Source organism: Erinaceus europaeus, chromosome X (assembly GCF_950295315.1).
Source record: "Erinaceus europaeus chromosome X, mEriEur2.1, whole genome shotgun sequence".
Taxonomy (NCBI): Eukaryota; Metazoa; Chordata; class Mammalia; order Eulipotyphla; family Erinaceidae; genus Erinaceus; species Erinaceus europaeus.
Window position 1 is genome coordinate 24,825,698 of NC_080185.1, and position 15,053 is coordinate 24,840,750.

A 15,053-nucleotide genomic window follows, 5' to 3' on the forward strand; every position below is an offset into this window, starting at 1 on the left:
ACATTTTCCTGACAACTCATCTACTTTTCCAAATTTCACTTCATCCTGGCCTTCCATATCTGATGTGCCACAGCTCTTTCTTTTTTGAAAAAGTCTATTGCTTTGATGATAATTATTACTTAATGAGAGGCCAGAACACTGTTCCAGTGTTGGGGGGAGGGGATCCTTACACATGCAAGCCCTGTGTTCTACTTGCTGTGCCACTTCCCTGGCTATACTCCATCTGAATTCCTACACATAAATCCTTATGAGGCCACCACCACTTTCCTACTAGGCAAAAACTATTCAACTCACTATACTGGATTTGTTTAGTAGTTTACCCAGCCCAAGAGATAGCTAGTCCTTGGAAACCAGTACCAGTAAAAATATGTTATGAGAGAGCATGATTGTACAGACTAATTTTACTAATGCACATCACAATAGATGAAATGTTTACCCCATCCTCATAAAGTTAACTGGAATTTGAAAACAATCTTAATTACCTTGATATATCTGACACATAATAAATACTTCATATAGAACATGTGCTCATTTAGCAGATTCATAACTGGTTATTGTTTGTTGGCTAACTGTACTGGTACTATGCTAAAAAATAACTTGACATGCATTGTCTTGTTTAATCACCAAGCAACTGATTATTTGTATCATTTCACAGATAAGGAAACTGAAGATAAGATAAATTTAGAATTTGCCTAAAGTTCCATTGCTTCTTCTGGGAGATAGTAGAAGACACCTAAAATGCACATGGACCAGGCTCCAAAATCAATGCTCTTGGCTACTGTTCCTCATGGCCTTAAGAGATTGTTTTATGAATTCAGCCATCATCGTAATAATAGGATGATTGCTGAACACATCTCTATTTTAAATTTAAAGTAATGGATTAAAAAACAGGTTTATAAAACACAGTGTCTTCCAAGGTCTACCTTTTATGTCATGTGGTGACAAGGAGTACACAATGAAGTTGGAAGACCATTTTATTTTCTTTCTTGCCATGTTTAAATCTTAAAATTATTCTCCCGAGTATTATAATCGAGGAGCCAGACTGTATTCACATTATTCACATTCTTTGTGGTTTTCGTAGACTTTTAGCTTGACCCCCACCAAGTAACCCTTCTTCACTAGTGTGGGAAGTTGTCTGTTTATCTTAGCCCTTCCTTCATCTTCTTGACGTGACATTTAGATTGACCCTCTTTGAATCTTCTCCATCCCATCAATGATCTTTATGATCAGCCAAGAAAACTGCAAGCCTTGGGAGGCCTGAAATGTGTTTATAGTAGCTTTATTTTAACTTCTAGGAAAATAAAATTGAAAGGATTTGCTATGAGTTCTTTTTTTTTTTCTTGCTATATTCTATATTAGTGAGAGGGAAATTGGATATATGAGAAGACATAAGAGAAACTCTTTATTAAAGAGAGGGCCATTATTATCCACAGACTAATGGTCATATTCCACTTTTTCATGGACTGGGGGAATTACTCAGCTTTATCCCTGAGTCTTTCAATTTCCACTGCTCTTGGGACCTGTATTATTACCTTGTAAAATCGAGCATCTCTCCTGTAAGTGTTAATTGAGTACATCTTTTTTCCTCTGTAAGAAACTATAATGCTGACTTTTAGTCTCAATACCCTACATTGAGTTCACTTTGGCAATTGAAGGAGCACAGCCATCAGAACCAAACTATGGAGAATTGAGCATAGTTAGGAGCAACTGATTTGGGGTATCAGGAGTTATGGATTGTCCATCTCTTGAGTTTCCCTGCCCATTACCTTGGCCTTACTATGTCTGCCGCCTGTGTGAGTGTCCCTCTCCCCCTCTCATTTAAATCATCAGTTGGAATGAATAGTTTTATGGGAATAAAATGGAAAATAGCAATAAATACAATGAAATAACTTTTCACCAGTCTTCCTCTTATGGTCAGATCTGAGAACAAACCTCTCAGGAGGCATTTTTGGACTCAGGATGCCCACCCAGGTCCAAGTGATATCAGGCCCCTGGCTCCCCCAGAGGCCTATATATTAGATCAGTTCATTCCTAGCTGGGAGACAATATTGAAGAATTACTTCACTGCCAACAAATTCCTTGGCCAGAGTATCCAAAAACTTTGTAGAGGCTCCAGATAGACTGGGATATGAAGGCGGCTTCGACTCCTTTTCTACCAGAAGTATTGCTTTAAAAAGGAAAGAGAATTTTATTTTTGTTTACCACTGGATATCTGTTGCTTTGCTACTTTCATATTTTTATAAGCATACGCTCTTCTTTCCAGTCTGTGATGTCTTATTTTGTGTGCCCATGTACATCTGAGACAAGATAATGGGTTGGATACATATGTCTGCATGTTTATACATATTTACATATATAATGCATACTCTCCCTCCTCCCTCTCCTTCTCTCACTCTTGTATACATACATACACACTTTTAATAATCATATATAGCACTAAAGCCAAAGAAAATAAGTAATAAAATATATTGGCTTCCTATCCTTCCTGCCCCCCCCCCCCATAGAAACTACAATATACAAAGAACAAAGAAGCCTTCCCTCTCCAGCAGATGCGAGTTTCTCTGACTATATTTTCAGGAGAATTTCATGGAGCTTATACTGCTCTGCACACCCTGTGATTCTGATCAGGAACTATTAGCCTGCATCTATATGGAAAGGGGCCATCTCTAGGGTAATAGCATTGTAAATTCCAATCAATGTACTCAATTACATTCAGAAGCCAAAAGATATGTAGTGTCCCAGCATGCTTTGTAATCAGCACCTTGGAGAATGTAGGTAACAGCATTATGAGCAAAAATGGAAGTGGAACATGTTGGGGAAGGGATGTTGGAATTAAATCATTCTTCTGATAGGAACAGCAGCTAAAATGGCAGGCAATCCCTCCCTCCCTGTATCATTTAATAGATTAAAAAAAAACCTTAATTGTGACCTTTTAGCTAAGAATGTCTTTAAAAATCGTTTAGTGCTTAATCAGCTTGGCAGAGCCTTTCTGTCATGCTGATAAGGAAATTAAACTTTTCTCAGACTGGGTTTGCTTGAGTCTTATGCACAGATGTTTTGTTTCTCTTTCAGGGAGCTTATTCAGAAGTTGAAATCTTTCATCAACTTCTATAGTGCTCTGCCTGGCTACGTCTGCAGCCATAGCCCTGTGGCTGAAAATGACACCCTTTGCTGGAATGGACAGGAACTCGTGGAGAGGTAATGGTGTTTGCCTATGAAATAGAGCAATTGGGGCCAAGTGGTAGTTGAGTGTGCATGTTACAATATACAAGGTCCCTGGCTCCAGTCCCCAACCCCTATCTACAGAGGTGAAGTTTTATAAGTGATGAAGCAGTGCTGCAGGTGTCTTTCTTCCTTCCTTCCTTCCTTTCTTTCTTTCTTTCTTTCTTTCTTTCTTTCTTTCTTTCATTCTTTCTTTTGCTTCCAGAGTTATTGCTGGGGCTCGGTATGTGCACTACGAAGCCACTGTTCCTGGAGGCCATTTTTTCCCATTTTGTTACCCTTGTTGTCGTTATTGTTATTGCTGCCATTGATGTTGTTGTTGGATAGGACAGAGAGAGATGGGGAAGATAGACAGGAGGAGAGAAAAATAGACACCTGCAGACCTGCTTCACCACCTGTGAAGCGACTCCCCTGCAGGTGGGGAACCGTGGCCTGGAGCTGTGATCCTTATGCTGGTTTGTGCGCTTTGCACCATGTGCGCTTAACCCACTGTGCTACCACCCGACCCCCTAGGTGTCTTTCTTTCTCTCTCCCTCCCTATCTTCCCCTACCCTCTCTATTTCTGGCTGTCTATCCCATAAATAAATACAGTAAAAAATAGATACATTGATAGATAAATATATAGATAAATAAGTAAATAAATAAATAAACAAAATAGAGCAATTTAAGGGAATAAAACGGAGTATAATATTATATTCTTCCCAAAGCTGGGACCATGCAGTAACACAGTGGGTTAAGCGCACATGGTGCCAAAGCACAAGGACTGGTATAAGGATCCCTGTTCGAGCCCCAGGCTCCTCACCTGCAGGGGGGGGGGGTCACTTTACAGGCAGTGAAGCAGGTCTGCAAGTGTCTTATCTTTCTCTCCCAATCTCTGTCTTCCCCTCCTCCTTCAATCTCTCTGTCTTATCCAACAACAACAGCAATAACAACAATAGTAATAACAACAGCAATGATAAACAACTAAGGCAACAGAAGGGAAAAAATGGCCTCCAGGAACAGTGGATTCATGGTGTAGGCATGGGGCCCAGCAATAACCCTGGAGGCAAAAAAAAAATTTCCAAAGCTCATCATGTCCTCTCTCTGTCTCCATTAATTTTGCTAGGAGAAATAAAAACATATACATGAGCATCTATGACATGCCAGACGCTGTCTCTGAATTATAGCCACCTTAGAACTGACAAACTTTGGGGGCGAGGTGTTGACACACCGATAAAGTGCACATGTCACAGTGCACATGGATTAACCCTAACCCCACTGCAGTCCCCACCTGTAGGGGGAAGATTCACAGAGAAGCAGTACTCCAGGTGCTCTTCATTCCCTTTCCCTGCCTTGCCTTTCCCTCTTGGCTTCTCTCTGTCTCTATCCAATCAATCAATAAATAAGAGATGGTGGGGGGGGGCGGGTGTCAGGTTGGGAAGAACTGACAAACTTTGGGCAATATAGAGAAGCAGATAGTCAGAAATGTTTTAAAAAGTATTGTAAACCATTCATTCCCCCACCCATTAAAAAGGTCTAAAGGGTAAAATTTTTGTTTTTTCTTTTCTCTTTCTTTCTTTTTATTCTTCTCCTTTTCCCTTCTCCTTTTTCTTTTGTTCTATTGATTTAAAGGAGTTATGGTCTTACTAGTATGTGCCATTTCTTGAGAACTTCAGTGCCAGGCTAGATTTTGTCTTAACTATATTTATCCTTATAGAAATCATTTGAATGAAATACTATTATGTTTCTCTGTTTTATGAGTATTTTACAGATGGAGGGAGAATAGCTTTGCACTCAGCAATTTCATTAAAATGTTGGATATCATGTGGATGTTTGCTAGTATAGCAATTGTTAATTGTTAATGTTCAATTTCTGGGAAGTATTTGCTCTTAGCAAAGGAAATGAAATAATGTATATTCATTTATTTAGCACGTACAGGCTAAGCACCGTGTCAATTCCAGTGACTCTGAAAGGAACAAAACATGGAAAATTTTGTTCTCACACAACTTTCTTTCTAGTGGGTTAATGGTCCATTGCTTTGCTTGTGTTAATAATAGCTTGCAATTAATGAATTAAGTCAGGAGGGCAGAATGTTTAGATGTCATATTGAATTGATGCACTTTCAAAAATATCTAGGCATTTTGTCGAGGAGAATACTGAAGAAACCTAAAATTGAGTTTTGTAGCTTTTGCTAATTAGTTGCTAACTGCAGGCATGTTACTTAATTTCTCTGGGTCTTGGTTACCCATCTTAAAAATGAGATAAATTGGGAGTCGGGCTGTAGCGCAGTGGGCGCAAAATGCAAGGACCAGCATAAGGATCTCGATTCGAGCCCCGGCTCCCCACCTGCAGGGGAGTCGCTTCACAAGCGGTGAAGCAGGTCTGCAGGTGTCTATCTTTCTCTCCCCCTCTCTGTCTTCCCCCTCCTCTCTCCATTTCTCTCTGTCCTATCCAACAATGATGACAACAATAATAACTACAACAACAATAAAAAACAACAAGGGCAACAAAAAAAAACAAGGGCAACAAAAGGGAATAAATAAATAAAATAAGTATTAAAAAAAGAGATAAATTGGACCTCCTCTAGCTCTGGCATTCTGTACGATACAAGGATGAACAAAACAAGTAAGTTGCCTATTATGAGAAGTATATCTTTTGGAGGGACACAACATGAATACATAGGGTGATTAGCTATTATATAAATGAAGTGAATTAGCAGTGAAATGTAATGCACAAGGAAGACTTTTGGGCTAGATAAAGTTGAGCTTGCATCTCAGTTCTACTTACTGGGTGTGGTTTTGGAGAAATGATGTGGTATAAAAAGTCTCAGGGTCTTCTTCTGTAAGAGGAAAACAGACATATCACAGCGTTGTTGAACTATTAGATAAGGGTTTTAATAGACTGGCTGGAAGCTTAGTCCATGTAACTTTTCTTTCTCCCTTCCCCATCCACCCCTCTTCTTCCCAACAAGGCAAACCACATGCCTGGAAATGGCTTTTTTTTTTAAAGTGTTTTTATTTATAAAATAGGAACACTGACAAGACCATAGGATAAGAAGCCAGACCTTCCACCTTCTGCACCCCATAATGTCCCTTGGTTCATACTCCCAGAGGGATAAAGAATAGGAAAACTATCAGTGGAGGGGATGAATGCGGAGTTCTGGTGGTTGGAATTGTGTGGAGTTGTACCTCTCTTATCCTATAGTTTTTGTCAGAGTTTCCTTTTTATAAATAAAAACTATAAAAAAGAGGGGTACAATTCCACACAATTCCCACCACTGGAACTCCATATTCCATTTCCTCCCCTGATGGCTTTCCTATTCTTTAACCCTCTGGGGAGTATGGACCCAGGCTCATTACGGGGTGCAGAAGGTGGAAGGTCTGACTTCTTTAATTGCTTCCCCACTGAACATGGACATTGACTGGTTGATCCATACTCCCAGCCTTTCTCTCTCTTTCCCTAGTGGGACAGGGATCTGGGGAGGTGGGGCTCCAGGATACATGGTGAGATTGTCTTCCCAGGGACATCCAGTTGGCATCATGGTATCATCTGGAACCTGGTGGCTGAAAAACAGTTAAGATAGAAAGCAGAGCAAATTGTTGACTAATCATGAAACTAATGACTGGAATATTGCAGATGAAAATTTGGGGTCTCTGTTTTGGAAAAAGCTAGTAGGTCTATTTTAGCTATATTCCAAGGGATCCATTACCCAACTAGTTTTTGTCTGCTCCTGATATCTAATATGCAGGTGACCTAAGATATTGTCTGGGGGGATGGTACCATAGTTGGAAAAAGGACCAGAAATCTGGATCAGGGAAGATAATAGCTCCCAAATATGGGGAAAGCATATAAATATTGTTGACTGTAAACCCCATCAATTTTATCTGGGGCCCGTCATCAGCACAGGCACCTATGTAACCTCTGCATCCCTATAGGTCTGAGCTCACATTCTGTGGTTGCGACTAGAAATATTCCAGGCTGCACCAATTTCAGGTCTCATCATCCTTGGGTAACAGGCAGAGTATGATATCCAACCTCACATCAGAGACTGGAACATTCCCTACCACTGTTGATCCACATTGAGGGCCAGGTTCAATGTGTTGTTCCTGATGGAGATGAGCAATGAGAGTGGTGAGAGTGATCTGTTAGAGGTTTAGGTCCATCATGTCTGTGTAGGAATCCCAGAACTCCCTGACTAGGGCCCCAGGTGATGGGGTGGCCTGGTAGTGACTAAAGAGAGAGAGAGAGATACAGAGAGAATGACCAGAATGCTGCTCTGCTCTGACTTCTGGTGAAGCTGGGGATTGAACCTGGAACCTTATGGTCTCAGGCATGAAAGTCTTTTGCAGAACCATTATGCTGTTTCCCCCAGCCTTTTATTTTTTTAATATCAATTTATTTCAGTTTAGTGAGAAACATTTATTTTTGTTGCTTTACCTGACATATGAGAGAAATTGCCGTCTCTGCTTTTTCTCTCTTGGCTTATTTCACTTGTGTGATTCTTTCAAGGTCCATATATGTTGATTCAAATAGCAACAGTATAAAATTCACAGAATTCAATGTCCCCAAATTTCAGAAAGTTCTCTTCTTTTAAGTGGCGGACTCCAAAGCCTGCTAGATTTGAAGGAGCCCAAAAGTTCTCCAAGTGTAATTTTGTGTCACAAGAATGAACTTTGTTAGCTGACTTTGTTTTGTTTAATTTGATAGCTATAAATATCCCGAACAAACCAATAAAATATCTACATAGTATATTATGGATAAATTCCATTATTCCCAGTCCCTATTTACATTTCTGAAAACTCCTTTTTCCCCCCAAACAGCTTTTCTTTTTAATATATGCTATCTGAGAATCTAAACAAAGAAGGAACAACAGAGGAAGGAAATAAATGTGTAGACAGAATAAGAGTGATACAGTACAGGGGGTGAGTCTTGGTTTGTACCCTCCAGTTACAATTAACCTATACTTAAATTATTGACCTAATGCAATGATGGAGCTGGGGGATAGTATCAAATTAGATTTTTTAAAAACTACTCAGGAATATACACTTAGTAATGTGAAGTTCTTTAGCCAGAAGTCGTGTGTGCCCTCTGTTTTGTACCATTGATAAAGATCTACTTTGTGCTTCATGTGTCATTCCTGCAGCTATTCAGCAGATCTCTCATTTAATTTGGCCTTAAATAACAGTTATCACTTCATATTGTCAAAGGGGGTGTGGGTTGTAACTTTTTGTATAGGTTAGGTTTGTGTGAATAGGTTAGATGTGCATTCCTTTGAAAATATTTCACATTTAGCAAAGAAAAATTCAGGGACTCATGGATCCCTGAAGGGAAAGAGAGTTGCTAGTGGAGACACCTGATTAAAAGGAAAGATGAATGCTGAATGAAACATTAATCAGTATTCATGTCAGCTACATTATCTGAGGTAGCTATATTATCTCTTAGGAATCCAATCAGTTGAAGAGAACATTTTCACTCCTCTGGTTTTAGAGAGTAGCACATTAGCCTAGCATTTATCCTCCTCAGCTTCCTATCAACACACCTGAGATAAACATTGGCCTGAGAAAAATATTGGCTTTCAGGATTTAAAAAATATATATATTTATTTATTACTTTTAGTTGCCCTTGTTGCTTTATTGTTATAGTTATTAATGTTGTTGTTCTTGATGTCGCCATTGTTGGATAGGACAGAGAGAAATGGAGAGAGGAGGAGAAGACAGAGAGGGGGAGCGAAAGACAGACACCTGCAGACCTGCTTCACTGCTTGTGAAGTGACTCCCCTACAGGTGGGGAGCCGGGGGCTTGAACCAGGATCCTTATTCTGGTCCTTGCACTTGGCATCAGGTGCGCTTAACCCGCTGTGCTACTGCCTGGCTCAACTCCTGGCTTGCAGGATTTTACAGAGAATCTTCAATTATGCAAGCATGTCTAGTAAGAGGTAGTCTTTCATGTGAGCCACCATGTTTCCTACAGGCAAAGACTTCCTACAGTTGCCACAGGCAGAGATTCCTCCAACTTTTACCTTTGTGAAACCACAAGGAATTTCAGTTTGATAATCCCCGAGGCCAAGAGCCCATAGAAGGATGTGAATAGTGGACATAAATATAGACTTTGCCTGCATTGACACTGATGATGTCTGTGCGAGAGGATAGTTGAAGAAATACATCCTCAGACTTCCCTTTACAATTGTTAGCTCAGACACCTGGATAGTGTGGCTTCAATCTTCATCTTTGTCTGTATCCTTTGGTACTAGGGAGGCCTCATTTGATTATTTAATCAAACTATCATTTAATTACTGTAAAAGACACTTTTGAACCTATGTAAGTTCAAAATCTCCTAGTAAGAGAGGGGAAGCTCTAGTGTGAATTTACAATCAACATGTGATAATTCATGTTTTTCCCAACAAAGACTGAGCACCCACTATCCACAGGGTCCACAGGATGGGACATAGAGTTTGACACAGAACCCAGAATTTGTCCCTGTAAGGAGTTGGCAAGTTAATAAGGGGGAAAAAGTCAGTCAGTCTCCTTCCCTATCAGTCTGTGAAGAGTTGCTCTCAGAGGTATAACCAAGTATCTGTCCATTAGTTCTGAAAGTGTGCATCCCTGTGTGTGTGTGTGTGTGTGTGTGTGTGTACCCTACAATCTGTGTTTTATTAAGATGAAATGCACATGACATTAAATTAAGCCTTTTAAGAACAATTCAATGGCACTTAGTATATTTAAGATCCTGTACTTCCATTAGCTCTATCTAGTCCCATGGCATTTTTATCCCACTGAAAAGAAATTTTGTACCCACTAGTGGTCACTCTCTAGTGCCCTCTTCCTCCAACCTTAGCAACCATTAATTTGCTTCCTGTCTCTATGGATTTGGATATTCTGGACACATTGTATAGAATGAATCATTCACTCAGCTTAATGTTTTTGAGGCTTATAACATGTATAGACACTACACTACTTTTATTTTTCAAGGTTTATTCTATGTCTTATGTGATATAAAGCTGAGAGGCAGAGAAATCAGAGTACTACTCTAGTACATGTAATCCTAAGGGTTGAATCAGAAACCTCAAGCACATAAGTGTTCCAGTTTACCAGCTGGCCTGTTTCACAAGCCATTACTTTTAATGGCCAAAGAATACATCATTAAATGCCTATAGCACATTTTGTATATATGGTCACCAGTTCTCCCCTTTTGGGTTGTTTCTTTACTTTGTTCTCATCCAAAAACACCTGGGCTTCACTGCTGCAGGCTGACTTTTTCTGACAGGGGACACTGCAAGTGCTAGAGAGATAACTTGATAGTTATGTAAAGGACTTTCATGCCTGAGGCTTTCATTTCCCAGTTTCAATCCCTAACACCACCATAAGCCAGAGCTGAGTAGTGCTCTGGTAAAATAAATAAATAAATAAATAAATAAATAAATAAATAGACAAGTTGGGAGAGGGAGGGATGGGGAAGAGGGGAGGAGGAAGAGGAGAAGACACACACACAGAGAGAGAGAGAGAGAGAGAGAGAGAAGCACCTAAGTACTCCCATGTGATGTGTCCCTGGTTCAAACCTGAGCTTCACGCATGCCAATGCATGCACCCTCCAACATGAGCTATATCATAGCACCTCCACTCATTGATTTTTAATATTTATTTATTCCCTTTTGTTGCCCTTGTTTTTTTATTGTTGTTGTTGTTGTTATTGATGTCGTCGTTGTTGGATAGGACAGAGAGAAATGGAGAGAGGAGGGGAAGACAGAGAGGGGGAGAGAAAGATAAACACCTGCAGACCTTGTGCAGACCACTTGTGAATTGACTCCCCTGCAGGTGGGGAGCTGGGGGCTAGAACCAGTTACGCTGGTCCTTGCACTGGTCCTTGCACTTTGCACCACATGCACTTAACCAGCTGTGCTACCGCCTGACTTGCCACTCATTGATTTTTTATGAACCCCAACAACTGCTGTTCTGTAAGACCTCTCCTATAACCTTTGCGTTCTGTTTGGGTGGTGTTTACCTTAAGGACAGGACAGCCAAACCTTCAGGCCTTCCAGCCACCACCTTTCCCCCATCCTTGACTACCACCTACACTCTAGGCTTCCCTTCACCTAGCCTCATCTCTATGTCCACTTGCAAGAAATTATCCTTCAGAGCAATTGTCTCATCCTTGTATCAGCTAGTCTTTCCCAGATTTAGGATGTCTCCTACAATAATCTATTTATTGATAGATTTCCCTGGCAACTTAGAGGCTTAGCAATCATACATTCACAATGACTTCTTCAGTCTGTCCTCACCTCCCATCATCTATAAATTCTTGAAGACTACAACTTTAAATGAAATGACATATAAGGACGTGTGTTTTACCACCGTCTGATTAATATAAACAAGTATTAAGTATATGCATTTATTCAATGTATATGCATTTGTTCATTCATTCTCCAACTCACATACTCTAGTTCAGGTTCTCAGGTGGTCAGAGCCACCCCAGTAGCTCAGGATACAAAGTGGTACCCCATATCATACAGGACACACTTCCATCACAGAAAATCTAAAGAAAACCCCAAAGGTAAGAGGAGAGTTGCAAACTCCACACAGTGCCCCCCCCAACTGGAAATATGCTCTTTTTCTCATCATTATAATAACTGTTGAATGAAATGACCCTTTGCAACAACCTGCTGTCCTGTACTTTGTGGTGTAATGTTTTCATCTTTTGTGTGATTCAGTCCTGGACAGTCTTGTTCCTCCTCTGTAATGCATCTGGCTCCGTGAGCCTGAATGATAATTCTACACACCATTTGGGTCCTGTTTGTGTCAAAATACACCTTGTATTCTTTTCACAGTGACCCAGGGCCTCTTGGTGGAATGCATGGGGCCCTTGGCATTTAGAGAATAATTCCCTGAGATTCATAGGCACAAATTGCAAGGAAGGTACCTGTTCTCCTTCCTGTGAAATCTTACCTCCCATTTCTGTAGAGATACAATGCATACACACTCAGTTTGGATTCAGATATTCAGACAGGTGTTTCCACATCTGTAATGTGTCACCAGGGTCTCTTTGCTTAATAAAGAATGACCAGAGTAGGAATACACAAAGTATTTTAATTATCAGAATTTCTTAGGCTCAGAACTGCTTGAGTGTTGCAGAAAAGTATGGTAAGGAGACTATAATTTTCTTTTTCTCTTTTCTCCTGGATTGGAAGCATAAATTCTGCCATGTAACAAGTAGGAATGAATGAGGGAAATCTTAACACCCACACCTGATACGTATAAAATAATGTAAAAATGAGTCGAACAAAATGACTACTTTTCCGCTATGCTCTAGGTAGGATAAGGGAAAATAACAGATGCTGTTTTTTATAATACAACTGTTTTTAAAACACTGTATTTTGAAGATCTTCGAAGAGGTGGGAAAAGCAGTTTTCTATGACTCACACCTTTTTTTTTTTGTCTTTTATCAATATTTTGCCGTTGTTATTGCACCAGGCCAGCCTTTTCTGATAGAAATAGACAGAGAGTGGTCCAGGAGGTGGTGCAGTGGATAAAATATTGTACTCTCAAGCATGAGATCCTGAGTTCAATCCCCAGCAGCACATGTACCAGAGTGGAGTGGTGTCTGAAGTGGTGTCTGGTTGGTTCTCTCTCTCTCTCTCTCTCCCTCTTTCTCTCTCCCTCTCTCTCTCTCTCTCTCCCTCCCTGTCCTTCTCATTAATAAATAAACAAAATCTTTTTAAAAATAGAGACAAAGAAACTGCAGCACTGAAGTTTCCTCCTGTATGATGAGGAGCAGGCTGGGACCTGGGTCATGTGCATGACAAAGCAAGTGCATTGCCCCCTTGAGCTATCTTGCTGGCCCTAACACTAATATTTCTTTTAGTGGCTTACATAGGAAAATGGAAAGGCCTTTCATATATTCAATCTGGTGATAAAAACATTTCAGCAAAGGCTTGTATGCAGGAGCAAGTACATGCTCAGCCCCATACTTACCCCTCTGCAGGGCTATTCCCACCATGTCAGGACAACCCAGTTAAACAAGCTGTGTTTGCTCTATAGCGCCCTCATGCTTTAGTTTCCAACTAGGTTACTTGTTACTTGATGTATATGTTGATTTGTTTTTCAGATTTATAGGAGGAGGACTTTTTTCCCCCAAAGGGATCAGGCAGCATATATACAACTTTGTTATTTTTATTATTAAAATTTATTTCAATTTAGTTCTTTTATTGATTCCATGACATATAACATCATGTAGACTTAAGGCATACAAGATATTACCTTGATGCATTTATATATTATAATACAGTTTCTGTTGGGTCGGTATTTATCATGTTGAAGAATTAATATACAGTGCAATACGGTTGTCAGTATTCATCATAATGGGCATTAAATCACTAGCACATATCTACTACTCAGCTTTCAATAGGGAATAACCCATGAAGACACTGGTGGACAAGCAAACATGTAAACTGTAGATACACTGTCAAGAAGAAAGGGACTGGGAGTCGGGCGGTAGCACAGTGGGCTAAGCGCACGTGGCTGCAAAGTGCAAGGACCTTAGGAAGGATCCTGTTTGAGCCACTGGCTCCCCACCTGCAGGGGAGTCGCTTCACAGGCAGTGAAGCAGGTCTGCAGGTGTCTGTCTTTCTCTCTCCCCTCTCTGTCTTCCCTCCTCTCTCCATTTCTCTCTGTCCTATCCAACAACAACAACATCAATAAAAAGGACAACAAAAGGGAAAATAAATAAATAAATATTTAAAAAGAAGAAAGGGACACAGGGAAGAAAAGAAACATGTCCCAAAGTCATATGATTGAGGACTTACATAGGTATCAACCATACAGAAATCGTGCTGGAGCCAGGGCTCAGGAGCATTTCTTAGTCCCAGTCTTGAAGACATGAAGGATAGAAACTGAGGGAGGTCTTCCACATCCCATCTACTTGCTCAGTTCTCCCTTTTAAAAAATACTTTATGGGGCCGGGTGGTGGAGCACCTGCTTGAGCACACATGTTACAATGTGCAAGGACTCGTGTTCAAGCCCTTGGTCCCCACCTGCAGGGGGAAAGCTTTGCGAGTGATGAGCAGTGTTGCAGGTGTCTCTCTGTCTCTCTCCCTTTCTATCTCCCCCTTCCTTCTTGATTTTGGGCTATCTCTATCCAGTAAATAAGTAAAACTAATTTGAATTTTTAAAATTATTATTTTGAATAGAGACAGAGGGAAACTGAGGGAAAGGGAGATAGAGAATGAGAGAGGAGGCCATGTGGTGACACACCTGGTTGAGCGCATATGTTACAATAGACAAGGATCTGGGTTCAAGCCCCCTGTCCCCACCTGCAGTGAGAAAGTTTTGCAAATGGTGGATCAGTCTTGTAGGTGTCTCTCTTCCTTTCTTCATCCCTCTTCCCTCTCTGTTCCTGGCTGTCTCTATCCAATAAATATATGAAAATAATTTAAATTATTTGTTTTGGATAGAGACAGAGAGAAATTGAGAGGTAAGGGGAGAAAGAGAGTGAGAGAAAGGGGCTGTGTGGTAGTGCACCTACTTGGTTAAGCACACATGTTACAATGCACAGGACCTGGGTTCAAGGACCTTGTTTTTTTATTGTTGTTGTAGTTATTTATATTGTCATTGTTGGATAGGACAGAGACAAATGGAGAGAGGAGGGAAAGACAGAGAGGGGAGAGAGAAAGATAGACACCTGCAGACCTGCTTCACCACCTGTGAAGCAAATCCCCTGCAGGTGGGGAGCCTGGGGCTCGAACTTGGATCCTACGCTGGTCCTTGCACTTTGAGCCACATGCACTTAACCCGCTGCACTACCACCCAACTCCCTCAAGTAGATATTCTCATTCTCTGTCTCTGTCTCTGTCTCTCTCCCTT

At 40.6% G+C, this 15,053-nt stretch overlaps 1 protein-coding gene across 1 annotated transcript in view; it reads left to right on the forward strand.

The window, feature by feature from the left end:
• GPC3 (glypican 3) overlaps positions 1 to 15,053 on the forward strand; it is a 465,788-nt gene that overhangs the window by 308,787 nt on the left and 141,948 nt on the right. The window contains exon 5 of the mRNA XM_007517010.2: positions 3,073 to 3,198. Coding sequence (XP_007517072.1) covers positions 3,073 to 3,198 — 126 coding nt within the window. The remainder of the gene's footprint in view (positions 1 to 3,072; positions 3,199 to 15,053) is intronic.